The sequence below is a fragment of the Dama dama genome, chromosome 9 (assembly GCF_033118175.1).
Source record: "Dama dama isolate Ldn47 chromosome 9, ASM3311817v1, whole genome shotgun sequence".
Lineage (NCBI taxonomy): Eukaryota > Metazoa > Chordata > Mammalia > Artiodactyla > Cervidae > Dama > Dama dama.
Genome location: NC_083689.1, coordinates 19,134,034 through 19,154,381, shown reverse-complemented (window position 1 = coordinate 19,154,381; position 20,348 = coordinate 19,134,034). Strand labels below are relative to the sequence as shown.

The following is a 20,348-nucleotide window of genomic DNA, read 5'->3' as shown; positions in this document are numbered from 1 at the left end:
ACTTAGGCTGTAAATATGAAAAGTGTTCCTGAGCTGACACCAAGTGAAAAGAATGATGTGATGATGCAATCTAGGCAGATGCACGTGGTGACTAGAATAGGATCACTCTAACCACAGACTAGACCTTGACCTCAAACAGGTTTTCACTTAACCCTAATTCATTAAGCTCTAAGCTTATGCTTTTTGCACTTTCCCGTGGGTTATATTTCACTATAAAAATGCTGACAATGTGAAAATCCAATTTCCAGAGGCCAGTGGGGAAAAAAAAGATGATAAATAAGTATGCAAATTTTGGAACTCGTGTGCGTGTGTGTGTGTGTGTGTGTGTGTGTGTGTGTGTTTGTGTGTGTGCTCTTATGTCGTAACCCAGGTCCACCGAGGCCCACACTATTGCTCCATCTACAGGGGAGGAGATCAAAACACAGTAAGGCTAAGTCCCCGGCCAAGGGTCACACAGCTTGGACATCACCAGTCAGGCCTGGATCCTTTCTGGACCAAAATAATACAGCGTGCTGCAGTTTGCTCCTCTTGACAAGAGATAAATTAAATAGGGGTTCGAGGGGCTTCCCTGGTGGTATAGTAGATAAGAATCCGCCATCCAATACAGGGGACATGGGTTTCATCCCTGGTCTGGGAAGGTCTTCCACAGCACACAGCAACTAAACCGGTGTGCTGCAAGTACTGAACCTGTGTGCCTACGGGCTGTGCTCTGCAACAAGAGAAGCCCACAGACCACAACTAGAGAAGGCCCTCATGCAACAGTGAAGACCCAACACAACCAAAAGTTAAATAAATGAATGAAAATAATCATACATTTTAAAAATAAATAAATAAACAGGCATTCAAAAGGGAACTCCTTTGGAAGACAGCTTGTCCTCTATGTGATCAGAAAGACCGAAAGGAACATGAAATGGGACCGCCTTTTGGTATTTTTTTTTAGGTGCTTATCATGTTTTATTGACACCATGTTGCCTTGAATATAATCTGAAGATATCTTTGGATATCATATTCTTTATGCAGGATATTAGCTCTTTCTTTTCTTGTATCTGAATCATTCCATCAAGGATTTATTATAGTTGGAGACAAGACCTTTGGAAGCAATGTTCCTTTTTTTTTTTTTTTGATGGAGCTAAGGTATATGGGATCCTAGTTTCCTGACCAGGGATCCAAGCTCACCCCTGCATTGGAAGAGCAGAGTCTTAACCACTGGACCACCAAAGAAGTCCAGGACTGACTTTCTTATTGTGTGATGCGGGATCATTTAACCACCTAAAGGCACTGCCCCACCCCTGTCCCCTGCCGCAGGAGCCCCCAGCCTGGGTGAGGGGATTTCCGAGGCGCCCCTACCGCAGTTCTCCTCGTCAGACTTGTCCTTGCAGTCAGGGTCACGGTCGCAACGCCAGCTGGAGTGGATGCACTCGCCACTGCCGCAGTGGAACTCGAGGGCCGAGCAGGGGTTGTTGTCCTGCAGGGGGCCTGATGGGTGGGGGCTTCCACAGTGCTGGGGCCACTCGTCTGAGCCATCGTCGCAGTCGGGGTCGCCGTCGCAGGCCCAGAGCTGGGGGATGCACATGGAGCTGTTGCACTGGAAGTTGGCGGGGCCGCAGGTGGGCATCGGGCAGGACGCCTCATCTGAGCCGTCTAAGCAGTCCAGGTCTAAGTCACAGACAAACTTTGGGGCAATGCACTTGCCGTCATTGCAGCGGAACTCATCCTGGGAGCACGTCTTGGGGGCTGCGGGGAGGACAGGAGAGGACAGCCTGGTCACCGGGGAAACCACTCCCTGATCCCGACTCCAACTCATCGCACAAATGGGGACACTGAACTGAGGCTCTCCTGCCAGAATACTGGAGTGGGTAACCTTTCCCTTCTTCAGGGAATCTTCCCAACCCAGGGATTGAGCCCAGGTCTTCAGCATTGCAGGGGGATTCTTTACCAGCTGAGCCATGAGGGAAGCCCAAGAATACTGGAGTGAATAGCCTAACCCTTCTCCAGGGGATCTTCCCAACCCAGGGCCTGAACCAGGTCTCTTGCATTGTAGGCAGATTCTTTACTAACTGAGCCATCAGGGAAGCCCATATTGGACTTTCTAAGTTGAAGTATAATTGACTTACAAAGCTGTGTTAGTTTCAGGTGTTCAACACAGCGACTCAGTGATTTTAGACAGCACAAAATGATCACCAATCTAAGTCTACTTACCGTGTGTCACCCTACAAGGTTATCACCATCTTACTGACTACATTTACCATGCTGTGCATCACATTTATTTTACAGGAGGAAGTTGGTTCCTATTAATCTCCCTCCTCTATTTTACTCATCCTCCCACCTCCTGGGTTTGATGGTACTTTTTTTTTAACTTCTTCAGTTTTATTGTACATACATGTCAATCTTTTTCTTTTCCCATTGGGGATGGAGTTTAATAATTTTTTTTAAAAAGTTGGATTGAAGTAGAGTTGATTTCCAATGGTGTGTTAATTTCTGCTCTACAGCAAAGTGACTCAGTTATACATACATGTATTCTTTTTCATATTCCTTTCCATCATAGCTTATCACAGAATATTGAATATCGTTTCCCTGCCCTATACAATAGGACCTTGTTGTTTATGCTGGTGTTATTAAAGAGTCAAAAGAAACAGTAATTATGTGAAATGATGAAGGTGTTAAATAACCCTATTGTGTAATCATTTCACAATATATATGTGTATAAAATCATCACACTGGACACTAAACTCACACCATGCTACATGTCAATTATATCTCAATAAAGTTGGATGAAAAAATAAAACACTTGGAAAAGAGGCCCAATCCATTTTATTTTAAAATGTTTCCCAGTGAGAACCAAGGTTACATATGCATCTCTAAGCAAACACTCACTTTTTGGGTTGCTTTTTAAAAAAAAATACTCTCTCAGGGGGTTTCATATTTTGTGAACTTGAAGATTTGATGTGATCTCAATTATTTAAATTTCCCCCAGGGTGGTTTTTTTTTTCTAAGAGCCTTACTTTGTTTTAAAAAAATCTACACAATTGGAAAAGAAATTCTAAATAATGAATAAAATCAGAGGCAAGACAGAAACAGCTGCAGAGTGCCTTCCCCTCTGAAACTCTCTATGGTTTGGAGCAAACTCTGACCTCAGCCAGGAACCCAGTCAGGTCACTTGGACATGGCTAGGATCCACGGGCCACCAGACAAGGGACCCCACTTACGACAGCCTTCCTCGTCCGAGCCGTTCTCGCAGTCCACCTGGCCATCGCATCTCCAGGACTCCGGAACGCAGCGGTTGACACGGCCCCCACAGCTGAAGTCCCCCATCTTGCAGGTGACAGACTCTATGGGAGAAACAGAACTGAAGCTTAACTCAGAGGGAAGACCGACCCACCTTGCCACTCCGAGCTCTGCAAGGGAAGAACCCAGAGTTTTCTGATAGACGTTTCAGGCCCACTTTTCTGGACCAAAATGAAGGAAATTTAATGGAACTTATTAAAAATTAGTTGCTGAGGACTTCCCTGGGGGTCCAGTGGCTAAGACTCCGTGTGCCCAATGCAGGGGGCCTGGGTTCAATCCCTGGTCAGGGAACTAGATGCCACATGCCACAGCTAAAGATCTCACATCCCAAAAGGAAGACTGAAGGTCTTGCATGCTAAACTTAAGACCCAGTGCAGCCAAATAATTTTTTTTTTTAAGTTAGATGCTGGTTGTTGCAAAGGTTTTGGAATGAGATAGAAGTGGTGGTTGCAAAGCATTGTGAATATATTAAAGCTACTAAACTGGTCACTTTCTTTTTTTTTTAATTTAAAATTCTGGGGTAGCTTTTTTAAAAAGCGAAGCACAGTTGATTTACAATGTTGTGTTAATTTCAGGTGTACGGCAAAGTGACTCATTTATACATGTGTGTGTGTATATATATATGTTTTCTTTTAGATTCTTTTCCATTATAGGTTACTACAAAATATTGAATATAGTTCCCTGTGCTATACAGTAGGTCCTTGTTGATTATCTATTTTATATATAGTAGTATGCATCTGTTAATCCCAAATTCCTATTTTATTCCCACCCTCAATGGCTTAATTCAGTGGTTAGGACTCCAAGCTTCCACGGCAGCTGTTATGGGTTCGATCCCTGGTTGGGAAACTAAGATCCCACAAACCACCTGGAGTGGCCAAGAAAACAAAAAACAAACACACAAAAAGGCTAATTTGTGAGACTTCCCTGGCAGGCCAATGGTTAAGACTTTGCCTTCTATCACAAGGGATGAGAACTCGATACTGGTTGGGAAGCTAAGATCCCCATGCCTTAGAAGCCAAAAACCTAAATCATTAAGAAGCAATATTATAATAAATTCAATAAAGATTTTAAAAATGGTCCACCCAAAAAAAGCACAACAATCTTAAAAAAGGGCTAATCTGTGTACCATGAACCTCAATGAAAAAAAAAGAGCCTTTAAAGGAAAGTTCCAATAATATCGTCTCTGTGTGCATGCTAAGCGTTTTAGTCCTGTCCAATTCTTTGCGACCCCATGGTCTATAGCTTGCCAAGCTCCTTTGTCCATGGAAGAATACTAGGCAAGAATACTGGAGTGGGTTGCCATACCCTCCTCCAGGGGATCTTCCCAACCCAGGGATCAAATCTTTTACATCTCCTGCATTGCAAGTGGATTCTTTACCTCTGACCCACCTGGAAAGCCCAATATCTTCTCTTCCCATCTCCTAATTCATAGAAGAATACATTAGTATGATTGTCAATTTCTACCAAATCTGTCACCCGATATCATCAAAGCACTTTGCCATCCAACAGAAATTAACAGATTGAAAATGTTTAAGTGTAACACAACTACACTTAGATTAAAAAAAAAAAAGGAGTTAAAAAGAAAAGGCACATGTCACGTCCAAAGGCGGGGAGAAACTCACTGCACGTCTCCTGGGATTCATCAGAGCCGTCTTGGCACTCAGCAGTTCCATCACAGACCCACTTAGAGGAGATGCATTTCCCATCTCGGCACTGAAACTCGTTTCTCCCACAGTTGTCCTCCACTAAAGAGAAGGAAAGGAGAAGGGAGAATCAGGGCTGGGATCACAAAACGACCGCATTCTTGGTGTCTCTTTCCTGCCAAGTGAAGAATGAACTAGAAATACAATCTTATTTCTAGACCAGCAGACAGGTCTCCAGGGAATAAAGCATGCATAGCAGTTAAAGTGAGTGAACCACAAGTATAATGGAGGATGCGAAGAACACTTCCTAAAAAGAGATTCATCCCCAGCGTGAGATTCTGACATCATGGTTGGTGAGTCCAAAGTGTGGATCCATTGGGCGATGGGGACAAAATATTAGAACCTGGGTGCGCATTAACAAAGAAAAGGAAAAAAAAAGAAACAAAAACAAAGAAAAGGACATGATTGAGCATGTCACAAACCTGTACTAGAGACAGTACCAAGGAAAATTGAGACTGCAAAAGCATTAAGCTGGAGGAAAACTTGAAAAGCTTTCTCCAGTAGGTAGAAAGGAACTAAAGAAATAAAAATTGGGACTGCTCTCATGGTCCTGTGATTAAGAACCCACATTCCAGTACAGGGGACACAGGTTTGATCCCTAGTTGGGGAACTAAGATCCCATCTGCTAGAGGGCAACTAAGCTCATGCACCCCAACTAGAGAAGCCCACATGATGCAGCTGAGACCCAGCACAGCCCCCACAAAAAGGGTGTATAAGTTATGAGAAATTATTAATGTAGAGGTCAGAGAGCAGAGGTCCAGCAGAGAACATAATCATATAACTACATTTCAGATCTAAAGAAATGGGTTATTGCTGTTCAGTCGCTGAGTTGTGTCCAACTCTTTTCGACCCTATGGACGGCAGCATGCCAGGCTTCCTTGTCCTTCACTGTCTCCCAGAGTGGGGGCTATTCTCTAGTTGCGGTGCTCTGGCTTCTCACTGTGGCAGCTTCTCTTGTGGCAGAGCACAGGCTCTAGGCCCACAGGCTTCAGTAGTTGTGGTGCACGGGCTTGGTTGCTCCGAGGCACGTGAGATCTTCCCGGACCAGGAATCAAACTCGTGTCTCCTGCATTGGCAGGCAGATTCCTTACTCCTGAGCCACCAGGGAAGCCCCTCTAAAATACACGACTTTTACACCTTGTGGCTCAGATGGTAAAGAATCTGCCTGCAATGTGGGAGATCTGGGTATGATCCCTGGGTGGGGAGGATTCCCAGGAGGAGGACATGGCAGCCCACTCCAGTATTCTTGCCTGGAGAATCCCATGGACAAAGGAGGCTGGCAGGCTATAGTCCATGGGGTCGCAAAGGGTTGGACACAACTGAGCGACCAAGCATACAATCAGAGCAAAATAATACTGACTGCATTTAGTTTTTGGTATCATGCTTTGATTCGGGGTCATTGTTACATGTGAGCTATGATCACAGCAAACTTTTATTGTGAAAGTTGCTCATTCCAACTCTTTGTGACCCCATGGAATATACAGTCCATGGAATTCTCCAGGCCAGAGTACTGGAGTGGGTCAGTTAGTCGTTTCAGTCACTCAGTTGTGTCAGACTCTTAGGGACCCTATGTACTGCAGCACACCAGGCTTCCAATAAACTTTTATTGGTTGGTAATAAAATTGGTATCACTCCTTTAATCTTTAAATATAGACTTTGATCCCCTTTGTAATCTAAAGTAACACAGTTAATAAAAATTATGATCCAGTTCATCTCAGGATAAGGAAATAAGACCAAGAAAGAAGAAGCTAGCAGAAATTTCCTCATGAGTCAGATATTCTGAAGGCAAATGATATGTAAAATATAAATTCGGGCTGATGGCTACGTTTATTATATTTTTCACTACTCTCATAAGAAGATTAAGAATGTTTATTCTTTTATTACTTTATTTTGAATGTTGACCGTAACCAAAAAAAATAGTTTAATAGTTTGCACAAAATGTATTCATTTGCTCATTTTGCACAAAGGCAATTAATGAACTCTTCATGCACAAGGCAGAAACTATGTCTCCAGAATTAGAAACTTCCAGACAAAACGAACGGAAGATGGTAGATCCTTGAATGATTCTTCTCATGCAAGAAGTCTCTTCTTCTTTCATTCTGTATATGGGAAAAGAAGATTCAAGATCTTACATGCTTTGTGTCTTTTTATGTATTCAGATTTCTTCCCCTTGATATTCTCTTTAAGTGGACTTTCTGGGTGACCCAGATGGTAAAGAATATGCCTGCAATGCACGAGACACAGGAGACTTGGGTTTGATCCCTAGGTCGGGAAGATCCCCTGGAGGAGGAAATGGTAACCGACTCCAGTATTCTTGCCTGGAGAATCCCATGGACAGAGGAGCTGGGTGGGCTACAGTCCATGGGATCGCAAAGAGTTGGACATGGCTGAGCATGCATGCATGCACATTCTCTTTAAACACTCATAAGTTTTTTTAAAGATTTATTTATTTGCATATTGGCTCTGCTGAGTTTTTGTTGCTATGTGAGGGCTTTCTCTAGTTGCAGTGAGCAGGGGCTACTCTATAGTTGCAGTGTACAGGCTCTAGCATGTAGGTTCAGTAGATGTGGTGCACAGGGTTAGCTGCTCCGTGGCATGTGGTATTATCCTAGACCAGGGCTCCAACCGATGTCCCTTGCATTGCAAGGTGGATTCTTAAACACTGGAGCACCAGGGAAGTTTGAGACCTTCAAGTTTTAACTGAGCACATTACCCAAGGGAGGATCTATAATTTTTCCCAGCTTCCTTTGCAGCCAGGTGTGGCCATGGGACCAAGTTTAAGTTAGTGACCTGTGAGTGAAAGTAAATGTGCAAACTTCACGACCTTAGAGGGTGGCACTGACAAGTTGATTCCTACTAGTGAGCATTTTGCTCCTCTTACCCTAAACGTACAAGATAAAAACAGACCTAATTAGACATGGTGGAAGGTCAAGCCATAAAAATAAGAATGATCAAAGGCACTCTTTGAAGTATGGCTCCCTGTGTCCAATTGCTAATCATCAGCCTTGCCCTTAACGCTCGGCAATAAAAAAGAACGAAATAATGCAATTGGCAGCAACATAGATAAACCTGGAGATTATCATACTAAGTGAAGTAAGCCAGGCATAGAAAGATGAATTTTATACAATATCATTTATATGTGGAATCTTAAAAAAAAAAAAAGATACAAATGAACTGATTTAAAACAGAAATTAGACCCACAGACATAGAGAACAGATTATGGTTATCAAAGAGGAAAGAAGTGAGGGACAGATAAATTAGGAGATTGAGAAGGACATATACATGCTACTGTATATAAAATAGATAACCAGCAAGGACCTACTATGTAGCACAGGGAACTATATACTCAATTATCTTGTAAGAATGTGTAAGGGAAAAGAAACTGAAAAAAAGTCTGAATCACTGAAACCAACACAACATTGTAAATCAAATATACTTTACTATATATATATATATATATATATATATATATACATGTTATTTCATATACAGAGATATAAAGGGAAAAAAAAAACCCTTGCCTTCACTACGTCATGATTTGAGATTTTTTTTTTTTAGTTCTACCAGTTTATTGCTACCAACCCATCTCCCTCCACCCTTGTGCACACATGCTCAGTCATGTAACCCCATGGACTGCAGCCCGCCAGGCTCCTCTGTCCATGGACTTTTTCAGGCAAGAATACTGGAGTGGGTTGCCATTTCCTTCTCCATGAGATTTTTAACTATAGTAGGAAGCCATCACAAATAACAAGATATTTTAAAATGCTGTGTGTTTGATTTTTATCTCACCTTTTTTAACATATCTGCTTTTCTGTATAATTACGGTTTTTAATGTACACCAGATGATAGCATAGGTATATGACAAATAATTATATTAAGGAGAACATGATGGATCTGATAAAAAAAAATTTCATAACCTCAGATCCCAAAGCTCTGCAGTCCCTTCTGGTACAACACTCCCTCCTGGCTCCCTCCTCTTTACTTGGCTAACAGTTCAGCTTCGAAGCTCACCTTACCTGAAACTGGGTTTAGCAGCCCGTGGGCTTCCCAGGTGGTGCTGGTGGTAAAGAACCCACCTGCCAATGCAGGAGATGGTAAGTCGAAGTTCGATCCCTGGGTCAGAAAGATCTCCTGGAGGAGGGCATGGCAACCCACTCCAATATTCTTGCCTGGAGAATCCCATGGACAGAGGAGCCTGGCAAGCTACAGTCCATGGGGTTGCACAGAATTGGACACAACTGGAAGTGATTTAGCATGCACGCATGCAAGAGCTCTTAAAATACCCATTTCTCACTCCTAACATAAAAGATCGAAAGCATTTGTTTATTGAGGCCCCCAGCCTAGATTTAAACTCCTGGAGAATAAGGAATGTCTTTTTGTTCCTTTCACTGTGAAACCGTCAGAGCCCAAGGCCTGAGTCAAAACAAGATTCGCTCAGCTGGTACGCCCCAATCAGGGACAGGTCCATCATCTCACTGGGCAAAGATTTTGGAAAAATGGAACTCTTCTAGTTCCATCTCTTCGGAGGGCAACAGGGCAGAATCTGTCAAATTTTAAAGTGCAAAGTTCCTGGGACCCAGAAGAATTATTAACACAGATGTATAACAATGTCAAATTAAAAAAGGTCCAAAGCTTTTTTTTTTTCCCCCACTGAGCAGTGTGGTTTGTGGGGTCTTAATTCCTCAACCAGGAATCAAGTTTCTGCCCCCTACACAGTGGAAGCTTGGAGTCCTAACCACTGGACAGTCAGGGAATTCCCTGTCCGGTTTCTTTTGCTCGAGTACATACTATTCATGTGCCGTTCTAGCTCAGGCACAACTAACTGATAATGATAGAAACTGGGCTTTCCTGGTGGCTGAGATGTAAAGAATCTGCCCGCAATGCAGGAGACGCGGGTTTGATCCCTGGGTCGGGAAAATCCCCTGGAGAAGGAACTGGCAACCCACTCTAGTATTCTTGCCTGGAGAACCCCATGGACAGAGGAGCCTGGTGGGCTACAGTCCATGGGGTCGAAAAGAGTCGGCACACTGAGTGACTAACACTTTCACTTTTCCCAATGACAGAAATCAGATTAGAGGTGCCTCTGGTCTGTGTCTGGCAGGTGAGTAAGCTGAAGAGATCCGGAAACTTCCTGGGGGGAGAGAAGTCCTCTAGGTCCTAATGAGAGGTGGTTACACGGAAGTAGATATCTATCTCAACTCACTGAACTCTTATCTGTCGATTTTATAGTATGTCAATTGCACCTTTAATTCAAAAGAAACAAATTATGGGTCTTCAAAGCTCATTGTCCAGTGTTCCTGCCCGGAGGAACAGTCAGGTGAGGTTAGGAGAGAGATGAGTGGAGGGGTGGTGGAGGCTATAGGTGATAAAGAGAGAAATACATACAAGGAGTGTTTAGAAGCATCAACAGAACTTGGTAACTGAACTTACAGAGACCAGGTTGGAGGTAACCCCAGTGGAGAGCTCAGGAGATTCAAATGAGCTGAATCTAGAATCTGCCGCTATCGAACACAGACTGATAATGCATCGCCCAGCTACTGATCCAGACAGGACATCACCCTCTGAGGTGCCTCTGCAATATACCGCACACCCATTGACTCACAGCTGAATCGTGATTATGCCTGAAAAAGGAAATGACTCACTTCTGGCTTCCCACAAGGGGTGGGTAAAAAGCAATCGAAATTCCAGGACTCTTAGGAAAAAAAAGTTAAAAAAAAAAAAAAAAAAGGAAGTTCAGGCAAGGGGCATTCTCTACAGAGGAGGAGGATTATGGAGGAGGAACTTCTGCCATCTGCTCTCCCAGCCAGGAGACGGCAGTTTCAATTATCGCAAATCCACTTTGTCCAAGGAACCATCTCACACGCAGAATGTGCTACTGGAAAGGCTAAAAATATTAAACCATCTTGAAAGTGCAAAAATCAAAGTGTTAGTCGCTCAGTCGTGTCCAACTCTTTTGCAACGCCATGAACTGTACCCCACCAGGCTCCTATGTCCATGGGATTCTCCAGGTAAGAATATTGGAGGGGGTTGCCATTTCCTTCTCCAGGGGATCTTCCTGACCCAGGAATCATACCCAGGTCTCCTGCATTGCAGCCAGATTCTTTACCATCTGAGCCACCAGGGAAGCCCTACTGGAAAGGCTAGAAACATTAAACCATCTTAAAGCCCTTTAAATAGGGATAAAGAGGATCTTCTCTGGTGGTCCTCTGCACTCCCAATGCAGGGGCGCTGGGTCCGATCCCTGGTTGGGGAACTAAGATCCCACATTCTGCAACTAAGCCCACGCGCCACAAACTAGAGAGCCCCTACCTCGCAACAAAGATTCAGCACAGCCAAAAATAAAAATTACAATAATAACAAAAGTAAGAGAGAGAAAAGAACAACCCCCTTCCCTGGACACCAACGAGCCCTCCCCTGGACAACAGTTAATCAAATATTTTCTTGTCATAGATGGCTGAAGACCCTACCAACAAGAAGACCCCACTACTACATATTTCTATCTGAACAGCTGTTCATCCAACAGCTGGCCATCAGCTGTAACGTGTGAATGGATTTCACTGACAGCAGTCAGCTGGGAAATGTCTCGTGGCCTTGCTTGTATGGCCGAGGATAAGGGACAGTGAGCACTCATGAGAGCACCTCAAGATGGGTGTCCCGGCAGTAGGCAATCCCGACTTGAGCGAGGAGTCAGAACTAGTCCTATTTCAAATACCACAGCCCAGAGAAACCACAGCTTTTCTTATTTCCTCCCAGTTCCACAAGCAAGGTTTGGGTTTTGTATGTCAGTTTCAGTTGAATTCCAGCAAAAGCAAACCAGAGCGCCACATCCCATAACTCCTTATACTGGGGATGCCTAAAATTACATAAGCAACACACTCCCCCCCCCCCCAAAAAAAATAACAATCGAAACTCTAGCCCTTAGACCTCTCCTGTCACGGGTGAGGAATCAGGAACAAGGTTATCGAAACAGAAAAGGAGAATATACATTTCTGCTTTTTCTCCAGCACACATATAAGGTGGTAAATGCTTTCAAGGTTTTCTTTCCGCAGATACTGAAGATAGTGGTTGTTCAGGAAAACCAAAATAATACATGGAGGGAATTCCCTGGTGGCCCCGAGGTTAGGACTCAATGCTTTCACTGTCAGGGCCTGGGTTCAAGCCCTGGCCAGGGAACTAAGATCCTACAAGTTGAGAGGCATGGACAAAAAAAAATAATAATAATTAAGAAATAAATACTTGGAATCATTTTCCTGAAAAAGAAATGGTTGGGGTCTTCCTTGGTGGTCCAGTGGTTGGGACCTTGCTTTCCAGTGCAAGGGATGCAGGTTCAATCCCTGGTTGGGAAGCTAAGATCCCACAGGCCTCAGGGCCAAAAAACCAAAACATTAAACAGAAGCAATATCATAACAAATTCAATAAAGACTTTCAAAAAAAGATGTTCCACACCACAAAAAACCTTTAAAAAAAAAAAGAGTAAAAAATGGCTGAAGCTAAGATACTTAGCAGAAAATGAATGAAAAATCCTTTTACCAGTGCTCTTTCCCATATGAGGGACCACCAGGGTTTTTTCCCCAGAGGTGATCTCCGTGGTTGAGTTTGTTGTTTGCTCCTTTGAGGGAGGGGTAGCCAGTTTCTATCACTGTTCACTGCTGACTACTTGCATGGTATCTTAGCAACACATGGTTACTTGCTAGACAGCAGAGCAGAGTGTGGATGCTGTTAACATACTGAATGTGGGATGTGAAAGGTGATCAAAGAACTGAGCAAAAAAGGCATCTAGAATTGGGTCTTATTAGGGGAGGAGCCCTACAGATACAAGCACGAATGCTCTAGAAAGACAGAATAAGGCAGATATTGCTCTTAAAGGTTTGCAGTCTCAGAAACATTCTCCCTATCTTTAGTGTTGCCCTGAAAGATAAATATGCCTGACAATGACCAGTGAATCCCCCTGGGGCTTGTTGTTAAAGCAGTTGTTGTTCAACCACTAAATCATGTCCGACTCTTCCAGATCTCACGGACTGCAGCATGTCAGGCTTCTCTGTCCTCTGCTATCTCCCAGAATTTGCTCAGATTCATGTCCGTTGAGTCAGTGATGCTATCTAGCCATCTTATCTTCTGTTAAAGCAGACACAACTTAGTGGGAACACTCTACTTTCTGAGTTTGGGTGTGTCCCTGGCATATTTGATACCCCACACACAACTGTCAATTAATTGATTTGGCTAAAGGAAAGCAAGCAGTTAAGATGCCAATTACTACCATTCCCAAAGTAAACAGACAAGAAATTCCCGCCCCCTCGGGGCAAACTGGAGTAGCCAGGGTTGCTACAAATGTCTATCATCAAGTTAACAACAGAGTAGATACTTAGTGGAATACACAGTAGAATACTGGAGTGGGTTGCCATGTCCTTCTCCAGGGATCTTCCGAACCCAAGGATCGAACCCAGGTCTCCCACACTGCAGGCAGATATTTAGTAGCTGCCCACTTACTCTCAGGAGTCTGGGGAACACACCCAGACTCAGAGCCTCCTTGAAAACCAAAATACATCAGATCCTCAAGCTGCCCAGTGAAAAAGGAAACTGAAGCAACATATCTTGCTCAATGAAACTTCACTGCCATTAATTTCCTCTTAGGGAAGGAGTGGATCTGTGTGTGAAATACAGGCTCATCAACTGTCTCTTGACCAAGCCACCATCCCTTTGCTTCACACAACCCAATGGCCGAATTATTACAACCCTCTACCATGTGGCTGAAATCCTCCTTCCTTTCCTCCCAGAGAAAACTGTGATGTGTGTGTCACAGGTGCTGATTCCAAGAGTTCAAAGGTCTCTGCTCAAAGCCACCCCTCCCCCCCATTAAAAAAAGCTTCCTGCATCCTGTTCACGGGACAATTTCAACACTTCTCTAGGCCCAGCTGGTTGTTAAGTAAGAAAAGGACCATTGCTTTATTATCCAGGGCGAGGTTAAATGCCTCTCTCAGCCACTGGATAACTCAGGATATTGCACCAACGACCCTCTTGCCCAAATCTAAAATTCAAACCCCCTAAAATGAAACGTTGTCATGAGAGCAGCTCAACTGAACTCATTTTAGCGCCTCTGAACAAACAAGGCCACCCCAAAGGCGTCCATTCGGTCCCCGACTCTCGGTCCCTGCCCAGACGCGGATGAAAGTCTCCGTTAAGTGCCCTTCACGTCCGATCCGGGAAGAACTGTAGTTTCTAGGCAACGTTTCACATTGGGAAGGAACTGAGGCCTTGAAGGTGGTTTGGGGGTCACGTTTGCGAACTTTTCCCAGTCGGGCGGGGTCAGAGAAGCTCCCGAGGACAAAGTGGATACGAAGGCATCACTGCAGATAGAGGAGGAAACAGGCCTTGGCCGAGCGGGCCTCAAGCCCTAGGCGGGCACCTCATCTATGCTTGCAGAGCTTCTCCAGGGGCCCGGGACTTGTCGCATCCTTTCTGACGGAAGCCCCGGACGACCCGAAGAATCTCCTTCGACATCCTCACGGAGATTTAGGTGAGGCGCGAAGCGTGCGCCAGCCCCGCCCCGCGCCGCTCGGGCCTCAGCAACCACCGCCTCCCATTGGCCAAGGGGTGTGGCTCGAGGCTCGCCTGTTCGAATGGCGTCCAATGGGAGCTCGGGGGAGGGCCCACGGGGCTGAAGGCGGGGCTGGAGGAGGTGGCTAAGGGCGGAAGCTTGGTGCAGGTTAGACTAATCCCGCGCCGCTTTCAGAGGCAGCGTCGCCCTTGGGAATCACAAGGCAGACTTGACCGCCGTCGTAACCCCTGAGGGTGAAACGATGTGGGGGAGCGCCCATAGGGGCCTCCAGGCTGAGCAGCCGGTTTTCGGGTCCGTCCCACCCCTGGAATAACTCTGGGAGGGAGTACCTCCTCCTAACGCGTATCCGGCTCTAAGAAAAGGGGAGTGGTCCCCCATCGCGGGGAGACTTGTGGGGAAAGCCGCGTCGCGTTTCCCTCCCAGACCCCTCAGACACCTACCCCCCCGAACCCTTTTCCCAATCCAGCCATTGGGGAAGGACTTTGTGCCATTTACCCACGTCTTCCATGGATTGAATGATTTTTCGTTTTCTCTCCCGCCGGCCCCCCAAAATACCAAGGGGCTCCCCGAATTCAGGAGCTCATTCCTATGGCGCGCGGGCTTCTGGAGCCAGCCTTACCTGCAGCCTCCCCCGCAGCTATGAGCAGGGCGATGGCCCAGCGCAGCCCCCAGCCCGCGAGCCTCATGATCCCAGCCTCCGCTTGTCACGCCCCGGCCCAGGCCGCTGTCCGCTCTCAGTGACCGCTCTGGAAATCCGGGCTTCGCGCGGCCCGGACGCGACTGCACGCGGGCCCCAGTCATTTGCAGCATTTCTATGTGAGGTTTCCCTGAGAGGGAGGAGTTTGCAGTGGGGTGATTTTCAAATATCTTCACCTCACTGTGGGAGGAGGAGTTTGGAGAGGAGGAGTTTCAAACGGCCGATGTGACATGGGCTCCTTAACCCATGAAGCCCTGACTCAGATTCCAGTTCTTTCCAAAGCTGGTCCCGGACAGGCTGCAGGGTTTGTCGCAGGAAGAGCTGAGCCGCCCCCACGCCCACCCTCAAAATGAAATCCCTCATCTCCCTTAAATTTCTCTCAAATTTTGATTGTTATGTTCTCTTTGGTGCCCTAAGAAGATTCGATCTGTCCTTCCAAATCGTCTAATTGGCCAATGACATCTCCCCTCTGACTCAAAACCAAAAACTAGAGATGTTGGAAACTTACCCCCCACCCCTTTTCTCCACTTACCCTTCTCCTTTCTAGGAATTGTTTATAGATTTTAACTGTTTCATCATATATAGTTTTAGAGGGTTCTTCCAAATTGCCCCATAAAACAATTATCAGTGATGCATTTAAATAAAATCATCACAAAAGTACAGGCAAAGACCGATTTTGTTTTGTGGGATTCAGCACTTGGATGAATTATGAGCCAAAACATCTCTGAAATCAACTGACCCCATACCTGGGGTCTGGACATAAATATTGATTTATCTTATTCAGAGAAAGGTTTGAACAAACAGAGTGGCCACTTCCTCTTCCCAAAGCCAAATCAAAACGAACTAGAAATTTCAGAGCTGAACCTGAATGCCTAAACCACCAAGAGCTGATGGTGAACAGCTTTTAAGAATCAGGGTGTCTCTTTGGTGGAGATTCATGAACTTGCCAGGGCCCCTTGCCAAAAAGCCCTCCTATAAAGGGTCTGGCAGTTTGGGAGGGTTCTGTCCAGAATGAGCAGAGTTCTCTGAGGCTTTACCAGCTGAGCTTGGCAGACGTACTAACCTCTCAGCAGGCTTTCAGAGAAACCCAGGAGAGAAGGCAGAAAAGAGGCAGAGAGGAGATAATTGAACTCTCAGAAAGAAAAACAGTGATTAATCCAGGAGAAGAAACTTATAGACAGTGTCTGGCAGTATAGAGCCCCAGCTTCTAAATCATACAGAATTTGGGTAAGTCACTTAGCTTTGCCAATTAAAAAAGCCGGACATTGAGACTTCCCTGCTGGTCAAGTGGTTAGGACGCCATGTTTTTACTGCAGAGGGAGTGAGTTCCATACCTGGTCGGGGAAGTAAGATCCCATAAGCCTCAAGGCAGCAGATGAGAGGGCAGGGTGGGGGAAGAAGATAAAATAAAAACGGGGGGGAAAGTAATGCTTACTTCCCTTACTTGGCAGGTTCAGTGTCAGGGTCAAAATGAAATCATGAATAATCTTGCCTGCAGAAATTGACAAGGATGGGCAAGTTCTGGGAGTTGCAACATTTATGAATGTGTCACCCTCCATTCCATTCTTTATAACATATTAACATATGCTCCTTTTTTCCCCCCTTAAAGTCAGGAACACTAGGTTTGATTTCCCTTCTGAAAAATTACAAGACCTCACAGACTCAGTTTCTGTTGCGAGCCCAGCTTTCTCTGATCCATCTGATGGTAGGTGACTTGTTCTGCCCAACAGCCCTGGAAAGGGTTACCAGGAAGAGACTGTCTTCCAGAGAGGACTTAGCTTACTTAACATGTGTTCAGAGCTAGTTGTATGGAGATATAGGGGCAGGCCTGGAAAAGGGCTAAAAAAACCCTGAAAAGAACATTCCTGGAGGGCTCAAGCCTGGGCAAGAATTCTGGGATGGTTTAACCCAGGAGTCCCTTTGATCTGTCTGCAGAAATCTCAGGGTCCTTTCTGTTCCTGCCACATAAGCATATATTACCCTGAGGATGGAGTCACACTGTTTAAAATTTCTCTACTTCTTGGAGCCTCCATATGCTCTTCTATAACTTACTCATAGGGTTCGTGTGAGGATTAAGTAAATTTATATATATATATATATATATGTATGTATAAATGATGATTATATAAAATGATTATTTATATAAATAAATATATATAGCACAGTTGTGTGTTTTATTTATTTTTACTTTTGGCTGTGCTGGGTCTTTTGCTATGTCTGGGCTTTTCTCCAGTTGCAGCAAACAGGGAATGCTCCTTGTTGCAGTGCTCAGACTTTTTTTTTTAATTAATTTATCTTTTTATTGAAGGATAATTGCTGTTCAGAATTTTGTTTTTTTCTGTCAAACCACAGCATGAATCAGCCATAGGTATACATATATCCCCTCCCTTTTGAAGCTCCCTCCCATCTCCCTCCCCATCCCACCCCTCTAGGTTGATACAGAGCCCCTGTTTGAGTTTCCTGAGCCATACAGCAAATTCCCATTGGCTATCTATTTTACATGTGGTGATGAAAGTTTCCATGTTACTCTTTCCATACATCTCACCCTCTCCTCCCCTCTCCCCATCTCCATAAGTCTATTCTCTATGTCTGTTTCTCCACTGCTGCCCTGTAAATAAATCATTTAGTACCATTTTTCTAGAGTCTGTATATATGTGTTAGAATACAATGTTTATCTTTGTCTTTCTGACTTACTTCACTCTGTATAATAGGTTCTAGGTTCATCCACCTCATTAGAATGGATTCAAATGCACTCCTTTTTAGGGCTGAGTAATATTCCATTGTGTATATGTACTGCAACTTCTTTATCCATTCATCTATCGATGGACATCTAGGTTGCTTCCAGTTCTAGCTATTGTGAATAGTGCTGCAATGAACAATGGGATACAGGTGTCTTTTTCAATTTTGGTTTCCTCAGGGTATATGCCTAGGAGTGGGATTGCTGGATCATATGGTGGTTTTATTCCTAGTTTTCTAAGAAATCTCCATACCATCTTCCATAGTGTCTGTATCAATTTACAGCCCCACCAACAGTGCAAGAGCGTTCCATTTTCTCCACACCCTCTCCAGCATTTTTTGTTTGTAGACTTTTTGATGATGGCCATTCTGACCAGTGTGAGGTGATATCTCATTATAGTTTTTGATTTGTATTTCTTAATAATGAGCAATGTTGAGCATCTTTTCATGTGTTTGTTAGCCATCTGTATGTCTTCTTTGGAGAAATGTCTGTTTAGGTCTTTTTCCCACTTTTTGATTGGGTTGTTTGTTTTTCTGGTATTGAGTTGTATGACCTGCTTGTATATTATGGAAATTAATCCTTTCTCAGTTGTTTCATTTGCTGAAAATATGGAATGCTTCACGAATTTGCATGTCATCTTTGCACAGGGGCCATGCTGATCTTCTCTGTATCGTTCCAATTTTAGGATATGTGCTGCCAAAGTGAGCACATGCTCGGACTTCTTATTCGGTGGCTTCTCTTGTTGCAGAGCACAGGCTCTAGGCAAGTCAGCTTCAGTAGTTGTGGCACATGGGCTCAGCTGCTCCATGGCATGTGGAATATTCTGAGAGACCGTGTCCCCAGCATTGGCAGGCAGATTCCCATCCGCTGTGCCATGAGGGAAGTCCTAAAGGATTGTATATATCATGATTTTATATATAAATGATTGTATATATGTGTCACATACATGTAACAGTTCAGTTCAGTTCAGTTGCTCAGTCGTGTCCAACTCTTTGCGACTCCATGGACTGCAGCATTCCAGGCCTCCCTGTCCATCAGCAACTCCCAGAGTTTCCTCACACTCGTGTCTATTGAGTCGGTAATGCCATCCAACCATCACATATATATATGTATGCAATTGGGGGCTTCCCAGGTGGCATTAGTGGCAATGAACCCACTTGCTAATGCAGGAGACACAAGAGACATGGGTTCAATCCCAGGATCAGGAAGATCCCTTGAAGAAAGGCATGGCAACCCACTCCAGTTTTCTTGCCTAGAGAACCCCGTGGACAGAGGAGCCTGGCAGGCTACAGTCCATGGGGTCGCAGAGTTGGACACATATTGGAGCCATGCTTGTTTGGCACATAATGACCATAGTGTATCGGTTGCTTGTTTTGGTTTTGCCTGTCTTTGCAATGACATCTTTTTTTCATCACTCTTCTCTTTAGGGGAAACTTTTCTTCCTCACAGGCACTTAAAAACAAACCTTCCATGGCATCCACTTCATCTAAAAGTTCCTAGGCTTGCAAAATCATCTAAACCCAGGGCACGTGTTTTCCTCATTCTGATGCCCTTTGTCCAGGTTTCCACCTCTCTAAGTCACCAGGAGGCTCAGACTAAAATAGGTCTCCACCCAAAAGAGTCTGGTCTTTTGGCTAAGGTGAGTCTTCATAGCTGCCTTTGAAACAGAACTCAGCAGTCAGAGAGGGTGAGTAACCACAGGTGCCTCCCAATGGGTACGTTTAGAGACCTGACTTGACGCTGTAGCCATCAGTTTATCTCCACAAGATGCCCATAAGCCACGTGAGGGCAGAGACAATATTGTATAGTATCTCTAGTGCCTAGCAGTAGTAAGGGCTAAATAGATAAGTGAAAATAAGTGATATTATTTTTTATGTGCCTGCCAACAGCATTATAAATGCCCTGCTTCTGAATTCCACTATTGTTCTTGTTCAGTTGCTCAGTCGTATCTGACTCTCTGCGACCCCATGGACTGCAGCATGCCGGGCTTCCCTGTCCTTCACCATCTCCTGGAGCTTGCTCAAACTCGTGTCCGTTGAGTCGGTGATGCCATCCAACCATCTCGTCCTCTGTCATCCCCTTCTCCTCTTGCATTCAATCTTTCCCAGCATCAGGGTCTTTTCCAATGAGTCGGCTCTTTGCATCAGGTGACCAAAGTATTGGAGCTTTAGTTTCAGCATCGGTCCTTCCAGTGAATATTCAGGGTTGATTTCCTTTAGGATTGACTGGTTTGATGGGATTTTGATCATTCATGACTCAAATTGTCCTGGACTGCCACTCCTTTCTTTCAAGAAGAACTGCAGACTTGAAAGCAAACCTGTATTGAGAACATGGAAAAAGCCCCGGATCCATAGTTGGGGAGGTTCAAAA

The 20,348-nt window shown here is 44.7% G+C and overlaps 1 protein-coding gene and 1 non-coding gene across 2 annotated transcripts in view; both read right to left on the bottom strand.

Moving 5' to 3' along the window:
• LDLR (low density lipoprotein receptor) overlaps window positions 1-15,370 on the bottom strand; it is a 32,114-nt gene extending 16,744 nt beyond the window's left edge. The window contains exons 1-4 of the mRNA XM_061150346.1: window positions 15,164-15,370; window positions 4,908-5,030; window positions 3,207-3,329; window positions 1,348-1,734 (exon numbers count right to left, since the gene is read on the bottom strand). Of these exons, the coding sequence (XP_061006329.1) occupies window positions 1,348-1,734; window positions 3,207-3,329; window positions 4,908-5,030; window positions 15,164-15,230 (700 nt within the window). The 5' untranslated portion in view covers window positions 15,231-15,370. The remainder of the gene's footprint in view (window positions 1-1,347; window positions 1,735-3,206; window positions 3,330-4,907; window positions 5,031-15,163) is intronic.
• Window positions 15,371-18,580: 3,210 nt separating this feature from the next.
• On the bottom strand, window positions 18,581-18,687 carry LOC133062970 (U6 spliceosomal RNA). Its single transcript, XR_009694289.1, has one exon. It is a non-coding gene; the product is annotated as a U6 spliceosomal RNA (small nuclear RNA).
• Window positions 18,688-20,348: the final 1,661 nt, after the last annotated feature.